The sequence below is a fragment of the Schistocerca gregaria genome, chromosome 1, assembly GCF_023897955.1.
Source record: "Schistocerca gregaria isolate iqSchGreg1 chromosome 1, iqSchGreg1.2, whole genome shotgun sequence".
Taxonomy (NCBI): domain Eukaryota; kingdom Metazoa; phylum Arthropoda; class Insecta; order Orthoptera; family Acrididae; genus Schistocerca; species Schistocerca gregaria.
Window position 1 is genome coordinate 1,193,514,180 of NC_064920.1, and position 21,043 is coordinate 1,193,535,222.

Consider the following 21,043-nt stretch of genomic DNA (forward strand, 5'->3'; position numbering starts at 1 on the left):
GGAGAGAGTATGTTCTCTAGGGCTGAGGTGGGTGGGTGGAAAGATAGGGCTCAGTTACGTAGGAAAAACTGTAGAGATGAGAGGCTGTGTAAGCTGCAGATTCCTCTACTTGCGCCAAGGTGTGGTTGTTTTCGTCCTCCGCTTAATAGGTGCACTATACGCAGAAGGCGGCTACACGCGTAGCAGGGGCTATGTGTCGTCGACTGGGCGGTTTCTTAGGTTACAGGGTCTCAGGGAAACTTAAGAAGGGCTTCAGTCACAAAGGGTGCAGGCTGAACACAGGAAGAGCGTAGATACAGGAACCATCGGTATAACAGTTGTAAAACGCCGTAGCTGTTTTGGGAAAGTACCAGAGCTGCAAGTGCTAATAGAAAGTACTGATGCTCAAATCGTTACAGGCACTGAAAGCTGTCTTAGGCCGGATACAAGCTCAGCCGAACTTTTCCGAAGAACCTAACGGTGTTCTGAAAGGATAGGATAAACAGTGTTGGCGGTGGCGTGTTTGTTCGGTAAGAAGTAGTTTATATCTTGTCGCGAAGTTAAAGTCGATAGGTCCTGTGAGTTAGTACGGGCAGACGTTATTGTTGGCAACGGTAATAAAATAATAATTGTACCCTTTTATCGACCTCCCAGGCACGATAGAAAATTTAAAATGATAAATGAATAAGATGAATTCAGATACAATCGGCATTCGTTAAGTACGGTGGTGGGAAAACGAGCATCTCTGATCGGATGAATCCACGGATATAAAAACAGAATCAAAGACGGGTAATGCAGGAGTGGGTGTAATACTGACTATGAGTATAGGAATGTGGGTAATCTACTAGAAACAGCATAGACAAAGCGTTGTAGTAGCCAAGATAGGTGCGAAGCCGACACTACTACGATAGCACAAGTTTAAGATGGGGTGAATGAAATAACTCAGATGATCAGAGACGAGCATCTGATTGTGATGGTGAACTGGAATTAGATAACTGCAAAGGGATTAGAGGGAAAAACAGTAAAAGAACATCGACAGGGGACAAGAATGCAACGTTAAATCGCCTTGTACAGTTTTGCTCAGAGCATAATTTAATCACTGCCAACATTTCGTTCTGTAATTATGAGCGGGCCGCGGTGGTCTAGCGGTTCTAGGCGCTCAGTCCGGAACCGCGCGACTGCCACGGTCGCAGGTTCGAATCCTGCCTCGGGCATGGATGTGTGTGATGTCCTTAGGTTAGTTAGGTTTAAGTAGTTCTAAGTTCTAGGGTACTGATGACCACAGATGTTAAGTCCCATAGTGCTCAGAGTCATTTGAACCATTTTTTTGGAATTATGGAAGTAGGTTTTATACTTAAAAGAGATATGGAAACTTCTGAAGGTTTCGGAAAGCTTGTATAATGGTAAGACAAAGCTTAATTTAAACTGAAAGTATCCAGGAGCTTATGCGGATTCTGGCTGACATCTCTTCTGTGTCGATTACTTCATGTCAGAGTAGCATTGCACTCTACGTCCTTCGTCATTTGTCGGACGTATTCCTATACAGTTTTTACCCTGTACAGCTCCATCTAGTGCCATGGAAATTGTTCGCTGATGTAGTAACACACCTCCTATCATCCAGTTCCTGCTTCTTTTCAATTATCTATATGTTCCTTTCTCCGCCGATTCTATGGAGGATCTCCTCGTTCCTTATTTTACAAGTCCCCCAAATTTTCTACGTACTTCTGTAGCATCGCATATCGCATCTTAAATGCTTCGATTCTCTTCTTTTTCGGTATTCTCACAGTCGGTGATTCACTATCACACAATGATGTGCGCCAAACATACATACTCAAAAATTTCTTTCTCAAATCAAGATCAATGTTTGATACTAGCGAGGAATGCTCTCTCTTCCCAAATTGTTTTTTATGCTCTCCTTGCCACGTCCATCATGGGTCATTTTGCTTCCAAACTAGCAGAATTACTTAACGTCGTCTACTTCATACTCCTCATTGCTTTTGTTTTTCTGCTAATTACTCTCAACACGTATTCTTTATCCATTAAACTGTTCATTCGTTTCAACATGTCCTGTAATTCTTCTTCACTTTCACAGAGGATAGCAAAGTCATCAGCGAATCTTATCATTGATACCTTTTCACCCTGAGTTTTAATCCCACTTTTGTATCTTCATTTTACTTCTGTCATTGTATAGTTTGTAAGTAGATGTGAAAGATTACAGCCCTGTCTTATACCCTTCTAAGCTGATCACTTCGTTCTTAGTCTTCCATTCATATTGCTCCCTCTAGTTTCTTGAACAATTTGTATATTACCTGTATTTCTCTATAGCTCACTCGTATTTTTCTCAGAATTTCGAACACCTTGCACCATTTTACACTGTCGAACGCTTTCACCTGGTCGAAAAAAAATCCTGTGTATGTGCCTTCATTTTTCTTCAGTCATACTTTCATTGTCATTCCCACAGTCATAACTATCTCTCTGGTGCCCTTATCGTTCTGTAGGCTAAACGGATCATTATGTAACAGATCCTCAATTTTCTTATCCATTCTTCTGTATGTTATTCTCGTCTGCAACTTGGACGAATGCACGTTATTTGAACGCAAGCATTTCAAAACTCTATTAAACTAATAGTAGATCCCTTATATATTCCATATCGATCTCTATTTCTTCCTTAGTCACGTCATCAGGGAAGTCCTTCTCGCTCCCACTCTCCTCATAAATTCCACATAAAATTGCGCTGTCTAAAGATACCCTTTTTACTAAGTGAATAAGTCCGAAAAGGATAATATAATTACGCGATCTGACTGTCCTTCAAATATTATTCGACGAAATCGTGCATACCTAGCGGAACGGATTTTCTTTGACATCTGAAATGATGTACTGTTCTTACCTGAACAAATTTCTCACCACTGAATGTAATCTCTGATACCGTAAGCATAATTACAGTACTCCCAGTGGGAAAGACGTGTATCACATCGTGGGTGCAATGGTGACTCATAAAACATGACTATTCGTACCTGATAATACTTCGTTCTCACAAAACATTGTATCAGTATGGCGAACAGCAGCTAGTCTAGAATTCTCGAGGCAAAGATACAAATTGTTAAAACAATAAAAATCTTTGCGGGCCATGCACTTCGTACGACATGAGAAGTCGTTATCGTGGAATTAATGATTGAGCTGAAGGGACAATATCATTTCTCTTATTATTCCTGTATGTCATAATGTAAATCGGTTTGGCTATAGATGACAGATGAATCGCAATAAGACGGCTATGGAGTGAGCTGCACATCAAACCAACCTCACCGTGTAATGTGCATGACAGCAAAAGTTTGGCATTCAAAAGTTGTTGCACTGTTAGTTAGTTAAGCCCATCCACCCCGGCAGGTGACAAAACTTCGGAGGGTTAAATCGCTTTTAACGATGGCTATTCGGAAAGTAAGGAACAATAGGTGGCGAAATGGAAACCGCAGTGAAAAAGAAAACTGTTTTATCTGCAACAGTCAGTTACAACTCACAGCTACTTGTCTCCATACTCGCCGATCCGACTTAGACGTTTGTCGTAGCGTTGTACTACCTTTCGAATACCCACATTTACAGAAGACAGCCGCCAGTGCTTTCCGCAAATTCCCTACGCTGGCCTACAGCTCGTTGTCTGTGCCCAAATGTTGTCTTCATAGCCAGAGTGTCATTTGAGCAGAGATAAAACTCAGAGGGAGACAACTACGGGCTGCATTGTGGGTAATCAAACATTTCCAATTGAAAACGATGCAGGAGCATCTTCGTGGCCCCTGCAGAATGCGGCTGAAAATTGTCTTGAAGAAAACGCACGACAGTTCTGTAATCTTGAGTGCATAGCTTCAGGCGAAATTTCTCACCAGGCCCTCGTACTTGGCGGGAGACACTATTGTTCTAGGTGTCTTTACGTGCTCCCTGTGTGCTCAGAACTAAAAAGAACGACGTAACGCGATCGACGGGCATTCTAGAGACACTGCCCAACACACCTGTGCAAAAAACTTCATCGCATTTTCACTGTGGCTTCCATTTTGCGACCGATCGTTCCTTACTGTCCGAATAACACTCGTAATTGTCCTGAGGCCAAAAACCGCATAAAAAGCAACAATGATATCGATCTTTCACAGTAGAGAGACTGGTGCAAGTCATATTCATTAAACTGTCCACCTTTTTCTGCCACAAGTTGAAATCGAGATACAGCATGTTCCACAACAGATCGGAGAATCTCGGGGGTCAGGTTCGGCATGTGTTGCGCAATGCGTGTCTTCCATTCAGCTACGTTTGTAACCGAAACACTGAAGAGCACAACATCTTTCAGATAGCTCCACAGCCAAATTTTACACGGATTAAGATCAATTGATGTGTACGGCCAGGCTGTAGGGAAATTGGGGCAGATAATTCTAGCATTTCCAAAATGCCTCTGCAGTAGCTGCTTCAATGGCTGTGCAATATGTGAAGGAGCGTTATCTCGCATAAAAATGATCCTACTCACATATCCAAGCTGGTGAAAGGTTGAAATGACGTTGGTGCGCAGAAGACTGTCATAGCGTTCACTAGTGACGCTACAGGCAACGGGACTCCAGGACTCAATTCCTCGAAAAAGTACAGCTCTACTGTAAAAGGCCGGCCGGAGTGGCCGTGCGGTTCTAGGCGCTACAGTCTGGAGCTGAGCGACCGCTACGGTTGCAGGTTCGAATCCTGGCTCGGGCACGGATGTGTGTGATGTCCTTAGGTTAGTTAGGTTTGATTAGTTCTAAGTTCTAGGCGACTGATGACCTCAGACGTTAAGTCGCATAGTGCTCTGACCCATTTGAACAAAAGATGCCGTCAGCCCGCGCAACTGAGTCACGTTTACAGAATGAAGTGGTACTGGCTGACCTGCGAGCGGATTTTCCGTTGCACGTATTCTGCAGTTCTCTTTATTGACATGTCCTTGTGTCCACATTGACGTGTCCTTCGAGATGTAAATGGGCTTCGTCTGTCCACTTCCAAGTAAGCTAGAAATTCAAGAGCAAACGTTTGTCTTGCAACTTCAGAACATGGGGAATTTTGTGTAGACGGACCTGTAGGAAGATTCGTAGAATTTTGTACTCCGTGTTCACAAGCATGTCCAAAGTTGGAATATTACTAATTACGTGGAAGAGAACGGTCTACTGGCACACAGTCAAAACGGATTTTTCGTAGTAACTGACGGAAAGTCATTGAGTAAAACAGAAGTGACTTCTGGTAATGTACAACGCAGCCGACGGTTCGAAACCCATTAAGATCAAGACCTGTATCCTAGCCTGCATTGTTAGCCCGCTCTTTTGTTGGCTGTTCTCACTATTTTGATCTTACAGCGCACAGTGTGGTGTTGATTGCATGACTGTGCTCATTTGATCGCCATGGGCTGGGGGTTACTGATCCGTGAGAGAGCGATCGAAAGGAAACAGAAAAACAGAATGAGGTTTAGAGCTGCGAAAACTAAAAGGCAGCATGAAAAGGATGCTCAGTGAGTAATAACACCTGATATGCTTCACGAACGATCATTTTCATTAAAATTTGTAGTTTCGGTGCATTGATGAACTGTGTGGGAAAACTGCGTTAATGCAACTTTTTATACTTTGATTGAGCTTTAATAGCTATTGCTATGACATGAAGAAACATATTTCATTCTAGGTACATCAGTAGAAATCCACAGCTGCGTTGTAATCACAAAGAAGGCAGATTCAAGACTGTATTGAAGAGTATATTCTACCTCACCAGGGCAAAAAATAAAGTTTGCAGCGCACCCACCAAAGTGGAACAAGATCGCTGACTCAGTTATATGATGAAAGATGTCCAACAACCAAGAAGAACTGCAAAGCATTACGCAGGACAGGGCACTCGAAGTTCCACTGTTGTGCTATATGAGGTATGTTACAGTGTGGTTCATACACTGAAGAGCAAAAGGAACTGGTACACATAACTAATATCGTGTAGGGCCCCAGCGAGAGAATGGTAGTGCCGCAACACGTCGTGGCGTGGACTCGACTATGTCTGACCTGCTGCTGGAGGGAACTGACACCATGAATCCTGCATGGCTGGCCATAAATCTGTGAAAATACGAGAGAGTGGAGATCTCTTCTGAACAGCACGTTGCAAGGCATCCTAGATAAGCTCAATAATATTCATGTCTGGGGAGTTTGGTGGCCTGCGGAAGTGTTTAAAATAAGAAGGGTGTTCCTGCAGCCACTCTATAGCAATTCTAGACGTATGGTGTGTCGCATTGTCCTGGTGGAATTGCCTAAGTCCGTCGGAATGCACAATGGACAGGAATGGATGCAGGTGATCAGACAGGATGCTGAGGTACGTGTCACTTGTCAGAGTCGTATCTAGACATACCAGGGGTCCCATATCACTCCAACCGCACTTGCCCCACACCATTACAGAGCCTTCTCCAGCTTCAACAAACCCCTGCTGACATGCAGGGTCCGTGGGTTCGTGAACCCGTACACGTCCATCCGCTCGATACAATTTGAAACGAGACTCGTTCGACCAGGCTACATGTTTCCAGTCATCAACAGTCGGTGTTGATCGGCCCAGGCGAGGCGTAAGACTTTGTGTCGTGCAGTCATCAAGGATACACGAGGGGGTGTTGGGCTCCGAAGGCCCATATGATGATGTTTCTTTGAAAGGTTCGCACGCTGACACTTGTTGGTAGCCCAGCACTGAAATATGCAGTAATTTGCGGAAGGGTTGCACTTCTGCCACGTTCAACGATTCTTCTCAGTCGCCGTTGGTCCTGTGCTTGCAGGGTTCTGCTTCCGGCCCCGGCGATATCGGAGATTTGTGTTTTACCCGACTCCTGATATCCATGGTACACTCGTGAAATGGTGGCGCGGAAAAATCCCCACTTCACTGCTACCCCGGAGATGGTCGTCCCATCGCCCATGCTTCGACTTTAACACACGTTCAGACCCACATGAATCTTGATAACCTGTCATCGTAGCAGAGAATAACCGACCTTACAAATGGGCCATACACTTGTTGTCTTGTATAGACGTTTCCGACCGCAGCGCCGTATTCAGCGTGCTTACATATATCTGTATTTGCATATCCATGCCTATACGAGTTCCCTTTACGCTTCGGTGTAATACTGCTGCTAAAGTGTTAAATTATTTAGCTGTTTTTGAGATGTCATTGTCACTCTGCAGTAAAGAGCCGAATAAGGCATTATTGTAGAACAATAGCAGTCTGACACCTGCTCCTTCTCTTGTACGAGGAAGGAGGGCTAAGAGCAAGAGTGAAACACATAGATCTACCACCGAAGTGTTAATAACTTCATTTTCTCACGTCATAATGGCAACACCAAAATCAGTAAACAAACTGAAACGAACGTTTCAGGCCGTATTACGTAAAAACATGATTGGATCAAAACGTAGTTTTTTCAGTGTATTGGTTCGAAACGTATTGTGCCCAACATCAAAATTAAAATGGCGCTTTCATGTACTGGGAAACGATTTCAGTCAGGACTATTTCTGAAATATAATCTAAATATTTACACTCAGTCGCAAAAGTATTCGGACAGTGGGAAGTTTCACAATGAGTACTCGAGAAACACAGACTATAAAGCCCAAACATATTTATTAGCAATATATATGCGTAACAATATTAATTACAAAAGAATTCTTGTATTATTTCGCTCCCAAAACATAAATAACAGAAAAATTAAGAACAAAAATGAAACATCCTGGTCACCCTGCTGCTACAAAAGTACTCGGTCACTGTTCAATATATGTTCATAAGTTGTACGACGAAAATGTCAATACCTTGTGGGGTCCACCTTTCATTTTCAGTACCTCCTCCAATCTACTAGGCATACTTTCCACGAGTTTTTTCGTGAAATCTGGGTCTATATTTGCCCATTCTTGGCGCAGTTTCTCTTCGAGGTCTCCTTCGTATAGATGTTGTCCGCGCGGAGGGTCCGTTTCAATTTATGCCACAAATGTGCAATACTTTCGGGCAATTGAAGAGCAACCACATTTGTACAACATGCGCGGTATGCTTGGGATCATTATCCTGATAAAAATGAAAGTTGTTCGCAATACCTAGATGTTGTGCCCGAGAATTTTGACATCTTTTTCTGTTTAGGAAGGGAAACGCTTTAATTCGATTTCTGCAGAACTGTCATCTGTGTACGATCGGAAACAATGCTCCTGCAGGTAGTACCAACAAGTTGTTAAATCGTGTGGCGATCGAAAGCTCGAGCGGTAGCCGAAATTTCTCGAGCTGTGACGCGGTCTGGTCGATCCGTTCGACTTGCGCTCGAGTGCAGCACCAGGTGTGACCCTGCACGTAAATGGCAGTCTGGTGTGTGTGTGGAGGGGGAAGGGGGGGGGGGGGGAAGGGGAGGGGTGGGTGTTGCGTTGTGGCTGTCTCGCCGGTGTGCGCCATCTGACGCTGTTGAGATAGCGGTTACGCAGACGCTTGGCGCGTGGCGCCGCCTGTGCTGTCCGCGGCGGCGTGCAGAGAGCAGGCAGTCGGCGACATGCACCCTGCGGGCCCACAGCCCCGTCCGCGGCTGCTCGGGCCACTGCTAGCTGCCTCGGCGGTGCTGCTGCTCGTCCTCTACTATTGCCACAGCTCCGCGTGGCGCGACCCGGCGCTGCAGGTAGGGGGCGTGTCATGTCCGAGCCATTCAAGTTACTGGACGCCTCTCTCTGTACGTGCACCCCTACCTCGTACACAAACTACACACGCTAGTTACAGGGTCACAGATATTGAACTGTACGACATACGAGGCGTATTTTTTAATTAAGTACCGTTTTAAAATTTAAAAAAAAAAGACGTGCTAAGATATCTCAATAACTTTCTTTTTACGTGAAAGCCTGTACCTTAATCTACTTTTCTACGTAATTTCAGTCAATATTGAGGCACTTGTCATAACGTTGTACCAGTTTTTCAATACCCTCCTCATAGAAGTCTGCCGCCTGACTTGTTAACCACTGGATCAAATGGTTCAAATGGCTCTGAGCACTATGCGACTTAACTTCTGTGGTCATCAGTCGCCTAGAACTTAGAACTAATTAAACCTAACTAACCTAAGTACACCACAGACATCCATGCCCGAGGCAGGATTCGAACCTGCGACCGTAGCGGCAGCTCGGCTCCAGGCTGTAGCGCCTAGAACCGCACGGCCATTCCGGCCGGCACCACTGTTTTGACATCGTCATCGTGTTGAAGACGCTGACCGCCCAGGTGTTTCTTCAAGTGGAGGAACAGATGGTAGTCACTGGGCGCAAGATCGGGGCTGTACAGAGGATGATCTAGAGCAGGGCTTCCCAACATTTTCAGCTGGCGGACCCCTTCTTCAGTTGAAAATCCATGGCGGACCCCTAGTTAGTCAAGAGCAGAGTAACTTTAAATTTCAGAGCGAAACCCATGCGAACTGAAAGCTTCTTAATGCAAGTGCCGTGTTCCCAATGATCCCCCCCCCCTCCAAGTATCAGTAGTATTTGGTTTAGAGATGAATGAAAACAACTTGCAATTAACGATCCAATTTCAATTCTCACTATATCCAGACACTTACTAGTGGATTTACTCACTTTGTTCAAAACACTATAGCCTGATTAAACTTACTTGGTAATTGGAATTTCACACGATGGAGCTGTCTTTCTCCAAGAGCAATCAACGTCACGTCCAAACCGTTCGCTGTTGACAAGCTCCCTCTTATGGTCTGTTCACTTCCACTATTTGGCTACTGTTGTGTAAGGGGCATACATATTTCGTAACAGTCGTGTGCGTGTGTGTGTGTGTGGGGGGGGGGGGGGGGGGGGGGGGAAGGGGGGTTCGTGAAATCTGAAGAAAAATGTTGAAATGTACGTAAAGTCTTCCTTTGGTCGTCCTCCCTCCTCATTCATTTCAACTGGAAGCTTCCCTTGTTGTGAAGGCGATGGAGAAACTGCACCCTTCTTCAGAGATCCTGACTTCAGCCACCGATCCATGTTAGAAGTAATAAACTGGTCAAAATTCGACTTATGAGATAGGAAGTGCGCTGACAAAGCAAGTTTAACATTTAATGATGCCTGGGACCGCATACGTGCCAGCGAGCGCTGTGATTGGTCGACAAGGCTCGCTCCGCGCATGCGTAAAAGGTTTCAGCGCATCTAGCGCCGTGAGCCGGCGCACAAACGACCCCCGTATTGTTGCCAAACAGTCGACCAGAGAAGCCGCATTCACCGGCACTAAACTGTGTGTAAGTTCTCACTTAGGAACCGCAAAGCTGCTTGGCGCTCACACGAAAAAAAATAGTGATGCAGTTGATTTTCACATTTTTATTCAGTAATTTTACTCATTATTTTACACGATTTGGTGAAAGGTGGCCGCGGACCCCCTAGAAAGAGCCGGCGGACCCCTAAGGGGTCAGCGGACCACACGTTGGGAAGCCCTGATCTAGAGCTTCCCATCGAAAAGATATGATGAGATCTTTGGTCTGATTCGCCACATGCGGACGGGCGGGCACTGTTTTTCAGCAAAACGATGCCCTTGCTCACCTTCCACGTACTGCTGCTTTGATTATGGTGTGACGTAGGCCAACCATGTTTCATCGCCCGTAACAATTTGGCTTAAGAAATCATCACCGTCGTTGTGGTACCTTGCATGAGGGGTTAATTAAATAGAATGCAAATAATTTTAAATTTAGTCCGTGTTTGTGCGGTTACACAGTCTCGTAACCGGTTGGCCCTGAATAATATTAGTACGCAATCTGACTGCACAGAATAACAACAAAGAATGAAAGGAAATTTCCGTTTATACAATTAATTAATTAAGTCCCCAGCAACTATAAAAGCTACGAAACAACAAAGCACAAATGTAACTGTTCTGTGTGTGGAAGTGTGATTCAAAGTACACATCTGGCACGGTTCTTCCATGATAAGACAAGATATTTTAAACACCCTTTTACACTAAAGTAATTAAAAAAAACCAGAAATACTACAACTGCATACAGAAACCAGAATTACAGTATAATACAAAAACACGAGCCAGACGGTTTGTTGACTGAACCTGTGACCAAGAGGCATTGTTACAAAGGACATTAAAAATAAAAAAATTTCTTTACCTTCATATATATTGACGAAAAAAATACACTCTGATCATTACAACATCCCCAATCGAATAACATATGGTGTCTTGCCCAACAGAACAATTAGTACTCTATCGACGTCTCAACAAGCACAGATCACGCCTACCTCAGAACTACCACTGCACTCACCAACTTCTCAGCGGCAACTGCCAGTGGAGGCGGCTGAATAATACTCTTTGGCGCAATCTCTGGCGCTGTGACTCAGTGTAGCCACCTTTCAACCTCTCAAGGAAAGCCAATGTACTGTCTAAACGTATGGTTTTGGGCACATCCGTCAACATTTTCGGTACACAACGTGCGCACAATTTTCGGTAATTCAAGTGTTCGGCCACAATGCCCTACAAAACACTACGAGAAACATCAGGAAAGTCATCCCGCAAGAAGGAAATCGTACAGCGTCTGTTTTCTCTCACCTTATTGTCCACTTCCTGCACCAAAGTTTCATTAACGAGCGAAGGACACCCACTCTGTTGTTCATCTTGCACATTTGTGCGCCCATCTTTAAATGCTCTCGCCCACTTTCTTACCATTCCATCACTCATAATGTTTTCTCCGTAAACTGCACAGATCTCACTATGAATATCGATCGTTTTTAGGCCTTTAGCATTAAGAAACCTTATAACAGCCCATACTTCATAGTCAGCGGGACTCACGATTATCGGAGGTATCTTAAACACTCAGTGTACAGCGTAAATAAGAAAGAATCAGACTTTAGCACGTCTTTTCTAAATTTCAAAACGGTACTTACAAAAAAAAAACATGCCTTGTAAAGTCGTCATAACTTCTGAACAGTTTGCGTTAGGACGTTCAAACTGCACGGTTGGCCGCGGGTGGTGGTGGGAGTCGATATGCGCCCACTTTCATGTCGATGGGTTCGTCAATAAGCAAAATTGACGCATTTGGGAGACTGAGGATCCTCTTTTCGCGGTCGAGAAGTCTCTTCACCCTCAACGGGTAAATGTGCACTGTCCAGTCACGGAATAATCGGTGCGATATTCCTTGATGGTACGGTGGCTACCGAACGGTACGTGAAGGTTTTGGAACTCGATTTCATCCCTAATATTTAAAGTGAGCCCGATTTCGAAAAGACATGCTTATGGCAAGACGGAGCTGACCACATCGAGGCAGGAGGGTGTTTGATGTCCTGAAGGAGCACTTCGGGGACGGCATTTGGAAATATTTTGAAGAATCAGCCTCAGTTGCACGAATTTTCTGGTCTTTACCAGGTTTCGGCTAAATTAATCTAGCCTTCTTCAGAAGCATAAAATTACTATGTTGCCAGCGTATTTGCTGCTTCCAACCGACCGCATGGTGAAGAGATGCCGGGGCTGGACTTCAGTTAAGTAGTTTTCATTCGACATGGTACCACAGTACTATAGGTTTTAATTTCAATGTTGACTGTGTCTTACTCAGGCATGTTATAGTAATTTTATGCTTTTGAAAAATGCTACATTAATTTAGCCGAAACCTAGTAAAGACCCGAAAATTTGTGCAACTGAGGCTGATTCTTCAAAATGTTAGTCTACCACAGTTGCTGATGGGGCTGCAATATGCTAAAAATTCTTAGACAACATTTTGGTTCTCGGGTACCCAGAGGCCACGGGCATGGGCGCCGATTTGCCACCATATTCTCCGGATCTCAACACAACCGACTCCTTTTTGTGGGTCAATGTTAAAGACAGGGTGTACAGCATTAACCACAAAATCATTGGTGGGCTGAAAACCGCTGTTCAGGAGGTCATCGACAGCATCGATGTTCCGACACCTCAGCGGGTCATGCAGAATTTCGCTATTCATCTGCGCAACATCACAGAAAATGATGGTAGGCGTATTGAACACGTCATAACCTAAATACGAATATCTGTAGTGACGTTTCCACGTTGAATAAAGTGTGTGTATGCCGTAGTTTGTAAATAATTTACGTTTCTTTTCATATAGTTCAGTCATTATCACCTTGCATAAGGTCTATACTTTAACCAACAAACAACCAAAAGCCCCATTTAAAAAGTTTGACTCTAGCCATTAACCGTTTCGGGTTTATTACAAATCCATCTTCAGATGACTTACAGATTTCCTCGTTTCCCTGAAGCGGCCTCGCTTTGTGCTCGGTACTGGTTGCGTGCACTAAAAAGGAAGCCCTTGAGTGTGAGGTCGCAAGTTGATCCTTTAGTAAGACTTTTTTTAAGTGTTGTGTTATTAAATATGACAGGATAAATATTAGCTGCTTATGACTCAAAATGCGTAGTAGGAGAATGACAGAAAATGGATGTCCGGGAGGTGCAGAGATCAACCTTCTACGAGAGGTATGTATTACACTACTGAAAATGGACCTCGTTCGCACTCAAGAAATTTCAAAACAAACCATTAACTTGCACCATGAACACCGAATGACAAATGGCTCGCCACAGTGATCACAAAGATTCACGCCAACAAAATCGAAGGCAAACGCCTTGGAAGTTACAAACCATCCATGACTTTCAGCTACGTATCCACTCTTAAAGAATGCAAATAGAATCATAGTGGTGTATCGGGGTGATGAGAACTGATGGAATGTGATGACACGCAATCGAATACAAAACAACCAGTTGTGGAGCTTATCGTGAAACAGGTTATCCTTTAAAGGTAGTTACAGATAGTGCGATAACGTGTTTTATATATACACTGAAAAAAATCATTCAGCAGTACAATTTTCATACACAGACCAGGAATCAAACAGAAGCAAACTATTTTCACGAGCTATTGGCCAAAACCGGTGCTAATACCATAGTTGTACTTCTCTTACACACATTTCCCCACCGTTGCTTGCTGTGACGTAAATATTCTCCACTGTCCTTGCAAGATCACGCACACAAGAAAGAATTGTAGGGGCAGAGTACCTACAACTTCTCGCAACACAATAAACAACTTTCCAGCAAATTTGCCATCCAGATTAGCAGTGAGTATAATTGCATACGAATGCATTAAGGCATTGATGTAAGTAGCTCTTGATACAATTCTATTGGTACCTCTGATTTCCAGGGTTTCTTTCATACGCATTTCCTTTTCAAATCCCGATTGGTCGAAGTTGAAAACAAATTCCTTGTTAAATGATGGGACAAGTTTGTTTATCTCATGTACAAATTTTCGGACCGATTTCGCAGTTTGCTGTGCACCGCCAGATTAACGCTTTATATAAAATTTCGTTATATTAGGTCTACCCTTTCTATAGCACTGTTTGAAGTTATGCAAAATTCCACTGCTTCCCTTGAAATCACTTTAATCTATGTCGCTCGCAGTTTGATGTGCACAAAGTAGTAGGTCACTATCATGGACATTCTTTAAATTGTATCGAACATTCTTGAAGCAGGCAAACGCTAGTTTTTGTAACAAGTGCGCCTTGCCCTCCTTTGAATACCCATAGTTCTCATGCACTACACGGTCATATTGCCGCGTGTTTATTCGAAATCTGGTGACAATTGTTTTTTTACTATGCTGCGGATGATCTTCCGTGTACATAATTGTGTCTAGTACCAACTCCTTGGACAATGGCTCCACTCTACCACATTTCACTGGAGACGGGATTTGTGGCTCCCTGCCTGAAAAGGATGATGAACTACATGGCTCGAAAACTGTTTCAGTATTACTTTTACTTGTTAAGCATGTACCTGAATCTTTGTACTACTCAAGTACATTGCCTATACAGTCGAGCGTATACGACACCACACATTCCACTGACTCATCTTGCAGAAACGTTAACGTTTCATGTTTCACTTCTTTCTTACTCTGCGAAAGTCATTGTGCTCCTTTTTGAGGAAATGCCATCTTCGGTAACTATTGTTGTAGATACAATGCAATGTTTGCATTGTTTATCGCTGCCATTGCTCTGCTTTGTATCAACACCACTAGTACTGAAGCACTGTTGTGAATTACTCGTTGACTAAGCAAATGAACCACGCTACGTAGCCTCTTCCTGTGCTCACCACTGGAGGATGCCTCCAATTCCTCCTCCTGCTGCCATTCACAGCCAATACTACGGTTGCATGGCTGACAGTACACACGCCGTCGAATGCTGTAAACGTCACTGCCCTCTGGCGATCTGTCACCCAAGGGGTTGCCTGGAAGTTAAACAAAACAATTTTTCTTTTACGGTTCAGAAAATTTATGAAAGCTTTTCGTTTTTGCCTTCACAGGAACATTAATGAAAGGATTTTAAAGTCAATAAAACACGAAATGCAGCGAAATCTTACTTGGTATACAGTTCTGTGCAACGGATTCACCAAGTATTTGTATTATACATTTTGCAGTTAACATGTTTTTGCACATGCTCTATGTGAGTGCTGTTTAATTCTCTGGAACTGCTTTAAAACACACCATTCTACCTCTATGGCAGCACACACACACACACACACACACCCTTCATTTACAAAACGTGTTTTGCGTTTTATCTTTATATGAGTAAGAACGCTTGTGGCGTTAGTCAGGCAGCAGTAGCCGACCGCGACCGTCGCAGCAACAGATAAGTAAACCGCTTTTGTGACATCTACTAGTTCCTAACCAGGAGCGAATTTTATTATATCATCTGTGTGCTTTAATAGTTTAGTTTCTTGAGTTTCTGCATGTAAAATTAAAATCTAATAGCCACAGTTCTCGCGTTTTCGTTTGCGTCAGAAAGTAAACCGATTTTGTGACATATGACAAGTTCCTAATTAGGGGCGAATTATTTAGTTTCACCAGAGTGCTTCGGTAGTTAGATTCTTGAATATCTGCGTATTACTAGACACAGTTAGTGCATTTTCGTCAGGGTCTACATTAGAGTTGCGCAGAACGTGCCTATAGTCCGTTTATCTGCATAGTTGGCCCTCTTTGTGCATGATATACAACAGGCTCTAGATACCGGCTCCCACGTTGATGCCATATTTCTCGACTTCCGAAAGGCGTTCGACTCAGTTCCGCACTGTCGCTTGCTACAAAAAGTGCGCGCTTACGGTCTATCCAATGATATATGCTGTTGTATAGAAAGTTTTCTAACAGACAGGGAGCAGTATGTCGTCCTGAACGTGGTGACTTCAACAGAAACAAGAGTAACTTCAGGTGTGCCCAGGCCAGCGTAATAGGTTCTCTGCTTTTTACGATTTACATAAACGATCTGGTTGATGGTACTGACAGCCGCCTTAGACCGTTTGCCGATGGTGCTGTAGTTTACAGGAAAGTAGTATCACACGAAAGTTGTGAACAAATCGATGAGGATATGCAGAAAATAAATATGTGGTGTAATGACTGGTAGTTGTCTCTCAATATTAGTAAGTGTAACCTACTGAATATAACAAGGCGAAAATCCCCAGTACTGTATGAGTACAAAGTAAGTGATCAGTCTTTGGAAGCAGTAACATCAGTCAAGTATCTGGGTGTGACTATTCGAATGATCTCAAATGGTATGATCAGATTACACAAGTAACGGATAAGGCGAACTCTAGATTGCGGTTTATTGGTAGAATCCTGAAGCGATGCAGTCCTTCAACAAAGGAAATAGCTTACAGTACGTTAGTTCGTCCAGTCTTAGAGTATTGCTCGTCTGTATGGGACCCTTACCAGTTGGGTTTGATTCAAGAGATTGAGAAGGTCTAAAGAAGAGTGGCAAGATTCGTGACTGGTACATTTACTCATCGCGATAGCGTTACAAATCTCATAGAAAGTTTGAAGTGGGACACACTTTCAGATCGACGATGCGCTAAACAGAAGGGGCTGCTCACTAAATTCGGAAATCCAATCTTCACCGAGGATGTAGAGCAAATATTATTACCACCAACTTTCAGATCGCGTAATGACCATCATTCAAAGATAAGGGAAATAAGAGTTCGTACTGAGGCGTCCAGACAGTCGTTTTTCCCTCGAGCGAACTGCGAGTGGAACAGAGGGGGGGTGGGGGGGTGGGGAGAATATGACTTTGGCGCGAATTGTGCCCTCCGTCACACACCGCATGGTGGCTAGCGGAGTATATATATATAGATGCAGGTATAGATAGTTTAGTTTTCCACGGTCTTTGGCGTGGACAGGAACTGCGACTGTCTGTGTGGACGCGAGCCGAGTTGGGGACACTTCGCTCTCAGCTTCAGGCTGTGATGGCTTCGGTTACACAGTCTGAGCCTGCAGTGGATGGGCACCACTGTTGTGGGTCGGCTATGGGTATCCGTCGGACGTCCAGCGCGTCAGAGTCCTCCGATCGGTCCTCAACGGTGGCCAACCCAGTTACCGCTCACACTGAGGCTGACCCCTCACCTGTGGTCGAGTGGGAGGTCGCCCCGGGGCGAAGCAGGCGGCGAAAGACTTCCCATGCGGCCGCACGTAAGGCCTCCCCGGTTTGTCTGACGAACAGGTTCCAGGTGCTGTCTGTGGCTGACACTATCGCTGAGCCGGATGCTGTCGCCTGCCCTGTTTCAGAGGAAACCACTCAGCCTGCAAGATCCGAGCAATTACAGAGGGTGGGACTATTGGTAGTTAGGAGCTCCAACGTTAGGCCCCTTAGGGACTTGGCTGGCAAGGTGTGGGCACTCAGTGTGCATACCGGGTGGAGTCATTCCAGATGTGGAAAGGGTCCTCCCGGACGCCATGAAGAGCACAGGGTGCAGCCAACAGCAGGTGGTTGCTCACGTTGGTACCAATGACTTGTGTCGCTTTGGATCAGAAGAGATTCTATCTGGTTATGGGGCCCCTTAGGGACTTGGCTGGCAAGGAATGGGCACTCAGTGTGCATACCGGGTGGAGTCATTCCAGATGTGGAAAGGGTCCTCCCGGACGCCATGAAGAGCACAGGGTGCAGCCAACAGCAGGTGGTTGCTCACGTTGGTACCAATGACTTGTGTCGCTTTGGATCAGAAGAGATTCTATCTGGTTTCGAGCGGCTGAATACGTCAGATGTTCACTATACGCAGAAGACGGCTACACGGGTAGCAGGGGCTGTGTGGCGTGGACTGGGAGGTTTTTTTTAGGTTAGAGGGTCTCGGGAAAACACCTGATGGGCTTCAGTCACAAAGGGTGCAGGCTGAACACAGGAAGAACATAGATACAGGAACCATTGGTGTAACAGTTGTGAATTGTCGCAGCTGTGTTGGGAAAGTACCAGAGTTTCAAGTGCTATTAGAAAGCACTGATGCTTAAATCGTTATAGGCACTGAAAGCTGGCTAAAGCCGGATATAAGCTCAGCCGAAATTTTTGCGAAGAACCTAACGGTGTTCCGAAAAAATAGGCTAAACGCGGTTGGCGGTGGCGTGTTTGTTGCTGTTAGAAATAGTTTAACTTGTCGCGAAATTGAAACACATACTTACTGTGAGTTAGTATGGGCAGAGGTCATTGTTGGCATGCGGAATAAAATAATAATTGGATCCTTTTACCGACCTCCCAGTTCAGATGATGCAGTTGCTGAAAGGTTCAACGAAAACTTGAGTTTGATTTCAAACACGTACCCGACTCATACGATAACACTTGGTGGTGACTAATTTACCTTCGATATGTTGGCGAAAATACATGTTTAATTCCGTAGATACGCATAAAATATCATCCAAAATTGTGCTAAACGCATTCTCTGAAAATCATTTCGAGCAGTTAGTTCATGAGCCCGCGCGAATAGTATACGGTTGAAAACACACTTGCTGGCCGCGGTGGTCTCGCGGTTCTAGGCGCGCAGTCCGGAACCGTGCGACTGCTACGGTCGCAGGTTCGAATCCTGCCTCGGGCATGGATGTCTCTGATGTCCTTAGGTTAGTTAGGTTTAAGTAGTTCTAAGTTCTAGGGGACTAATGACCACAGCAGTTGAGTCCCATAGTGCTCAGAGCCATTTGAACCATTTTTGAAAACACACTTGACCTCATAGCAACAAATAATCCTGAATTAATAACCAGCATCAAAACCGATATAGGGATTAGTGAACACGGGGTTGTCGTAGCGAGACTGAATATTGTAATCCCCAAATCCTCGAAAAATAAGCGAAAAATATACCTATTCGGAAAAGCAGAGAGACAATCTCCACTCCTTCCAAATTAACAATATAAGTTTAGACCAGATGTGGCTTAAATTCAGAGAAATAGTATCAGAAGCAACTGAGAGGTTTATACCAAATAAAGTAACAAACGACGGAGGTGATCCTCCTTGGTACACAAAAAGGGTTAGAACACTGTTTCAGAAACACGAAACAAACATGCCAAATTTAAACAGACGCAAAATCCCCAGGACTGGCGCTCCTTTACAGAAGCTCGAAACTTAGTGCGAAGTTCAATGCGAGACGCCTGTAACAGTTTCCACAACGAAACTTTGTCTCGAAACCTGGCAGAAAATCCAAAGAGATTCTGGTCGTATGTGAAGTATTTTAGCGGCAAGGAACAATCAATGCCTTCTCTGCGCGACAACAATGGAGATACTATTGAACACAGTGCTACCAAAGCAGATTTACTAAGCACAGCCTTCCGAAATGCCTTCAAAAAAGAGGACGAAGTAAATATTCCAGAATTCGAATAAAGAACAGCTGCCTACATGAGTAAGGTAGAAGTAAATATCCTCGGAGTAGTGAAGCAACTCAAATCACTAATTAAAAGCGAGTCTTCTGGTCCAGACTTTATACCAATTAGGTTCCTTTCGGAATATGCCGATGCATTAGCTACATACTCAATTATCATTTACAACCGTTCGCTCGAAGACAGATTCGTACCCAAAGACTAGAAAGTAGCAAGGGTCACACCAATATTCAAGAAAGGTAGTAGGAGTAATCCACTAAATTACAGGCCCATATCGTTAACGTCGATATGCAGCAGAATTTTAGAACATATATTTTGTTCGAACATTATGAATTACCTCGAAGGAAACGGTCTATTGTCACACAGTCAACATGGGTTTGGAAAACATCGTTCCTGTGAAACACAACTAGCTGTTTATTCACATGAAATGGTAAGTGCTACTGACAAAGGATTTCAGATCGATTTCGTATGCCTGGATTTGCGGAAGGCTTTTGACTCTGCACCACACAAGCGGCTCGTAGTAAAATTGCGCGCTTATGGAATATCGTCTTAGTTATGTGACTAGATTTGCGATTTCGTGTCAGAGAGGTTACAGTTCGTAGTAACTGACGGAAAGTCATCGAGTGAAACAGAAGTGATTTCATGTGTTCCCCAAGGTAGTGTTATACGCCCTTTGCTGTTCCTTATCTATATAAACGATTTGGGAGACAATCTGAGCAGCCGTCTTCGGTTGTTTGCAGATGAGGCAGCCGTTTATCGACTAATAAAGTCATCACAAGATCAAAACAACCTGCGGATCGATTTAGAAAAAATATCTCAATGGTGCGAAACGTGGCAGTTGATCCTAAATAACGAAAAGTGTGAAGTCATCCACATGAGTACTACAGGGAACTCATTAAACTTCGGTTACCCGATAAATCATTCTAATCTAAAAGCCGTAAATTGAACTAAATACGTAGGTATTACAATTAGGAACAACTTAAATTAGAAAGAAAACATAGAAAATGTTGTGGGGAAGGCTAAGCAAAGGTTGCGTTTTATTGGCAGGACACTTAGAAAATGTAACAGACCTGCTAAGGAGACTGCCTACACTACGCTTGTCCGTCCTCTTTTAGAATAGTGCTGCGTGGTGTGAGATCCTTACCAGAGAGGACTGACGGAGTACATGCAAAGAGTTCAAAGAAAGGCAGCACGTTTTGTATTACCGGGGAGAGTGTCACAGAAATGATACAGGATTTGGGCTGCAAATCATTAAAAGAAAGCCGTTTTTCGTTGCGACGGAATCTTCTCACGAAATTCCAATCACCAACTTTCTCCTCCGAATGCGAAAATATTTTGTTGAGACCGACCTACGTAGGAAGAAACGATCACCACGATCAAATAAGGGAAATCAGAGCTAGTACGTAAAGATATAGGTGTTCATTCTTTCCTCGCGCTATACGAGGTTGGAATAGTATAGAATTG

The 21,043-nt window shown here is 44.0% G+C and overlaps 1 protein-coding gene across 1 annotated transcript in view; it reads left to right on the forward strand.

Moving 5' to 3' along the window:
- The first annotated feature begins 8,423 nt into the window (after positions 1-8,423).
- Positions 8,424-21,043, forward strand: part of LOC126317237 (uncharacterized) — an 86,407-nt gene continuing 73,787 nt past the window's right edge. Inside the window, exon 1 of the mRNA XM_049993103.1 lies at positions 8,424-8,623. Within this exon, the coding sequence (XP_049849060.1) occupies positions 8,501-8,623 (123 nt within the window). The 5' untranslated portion in view covers positions 8,424-8,500. The remainder of the gene's footprint in view (positions 8,624-21,043) is intronic.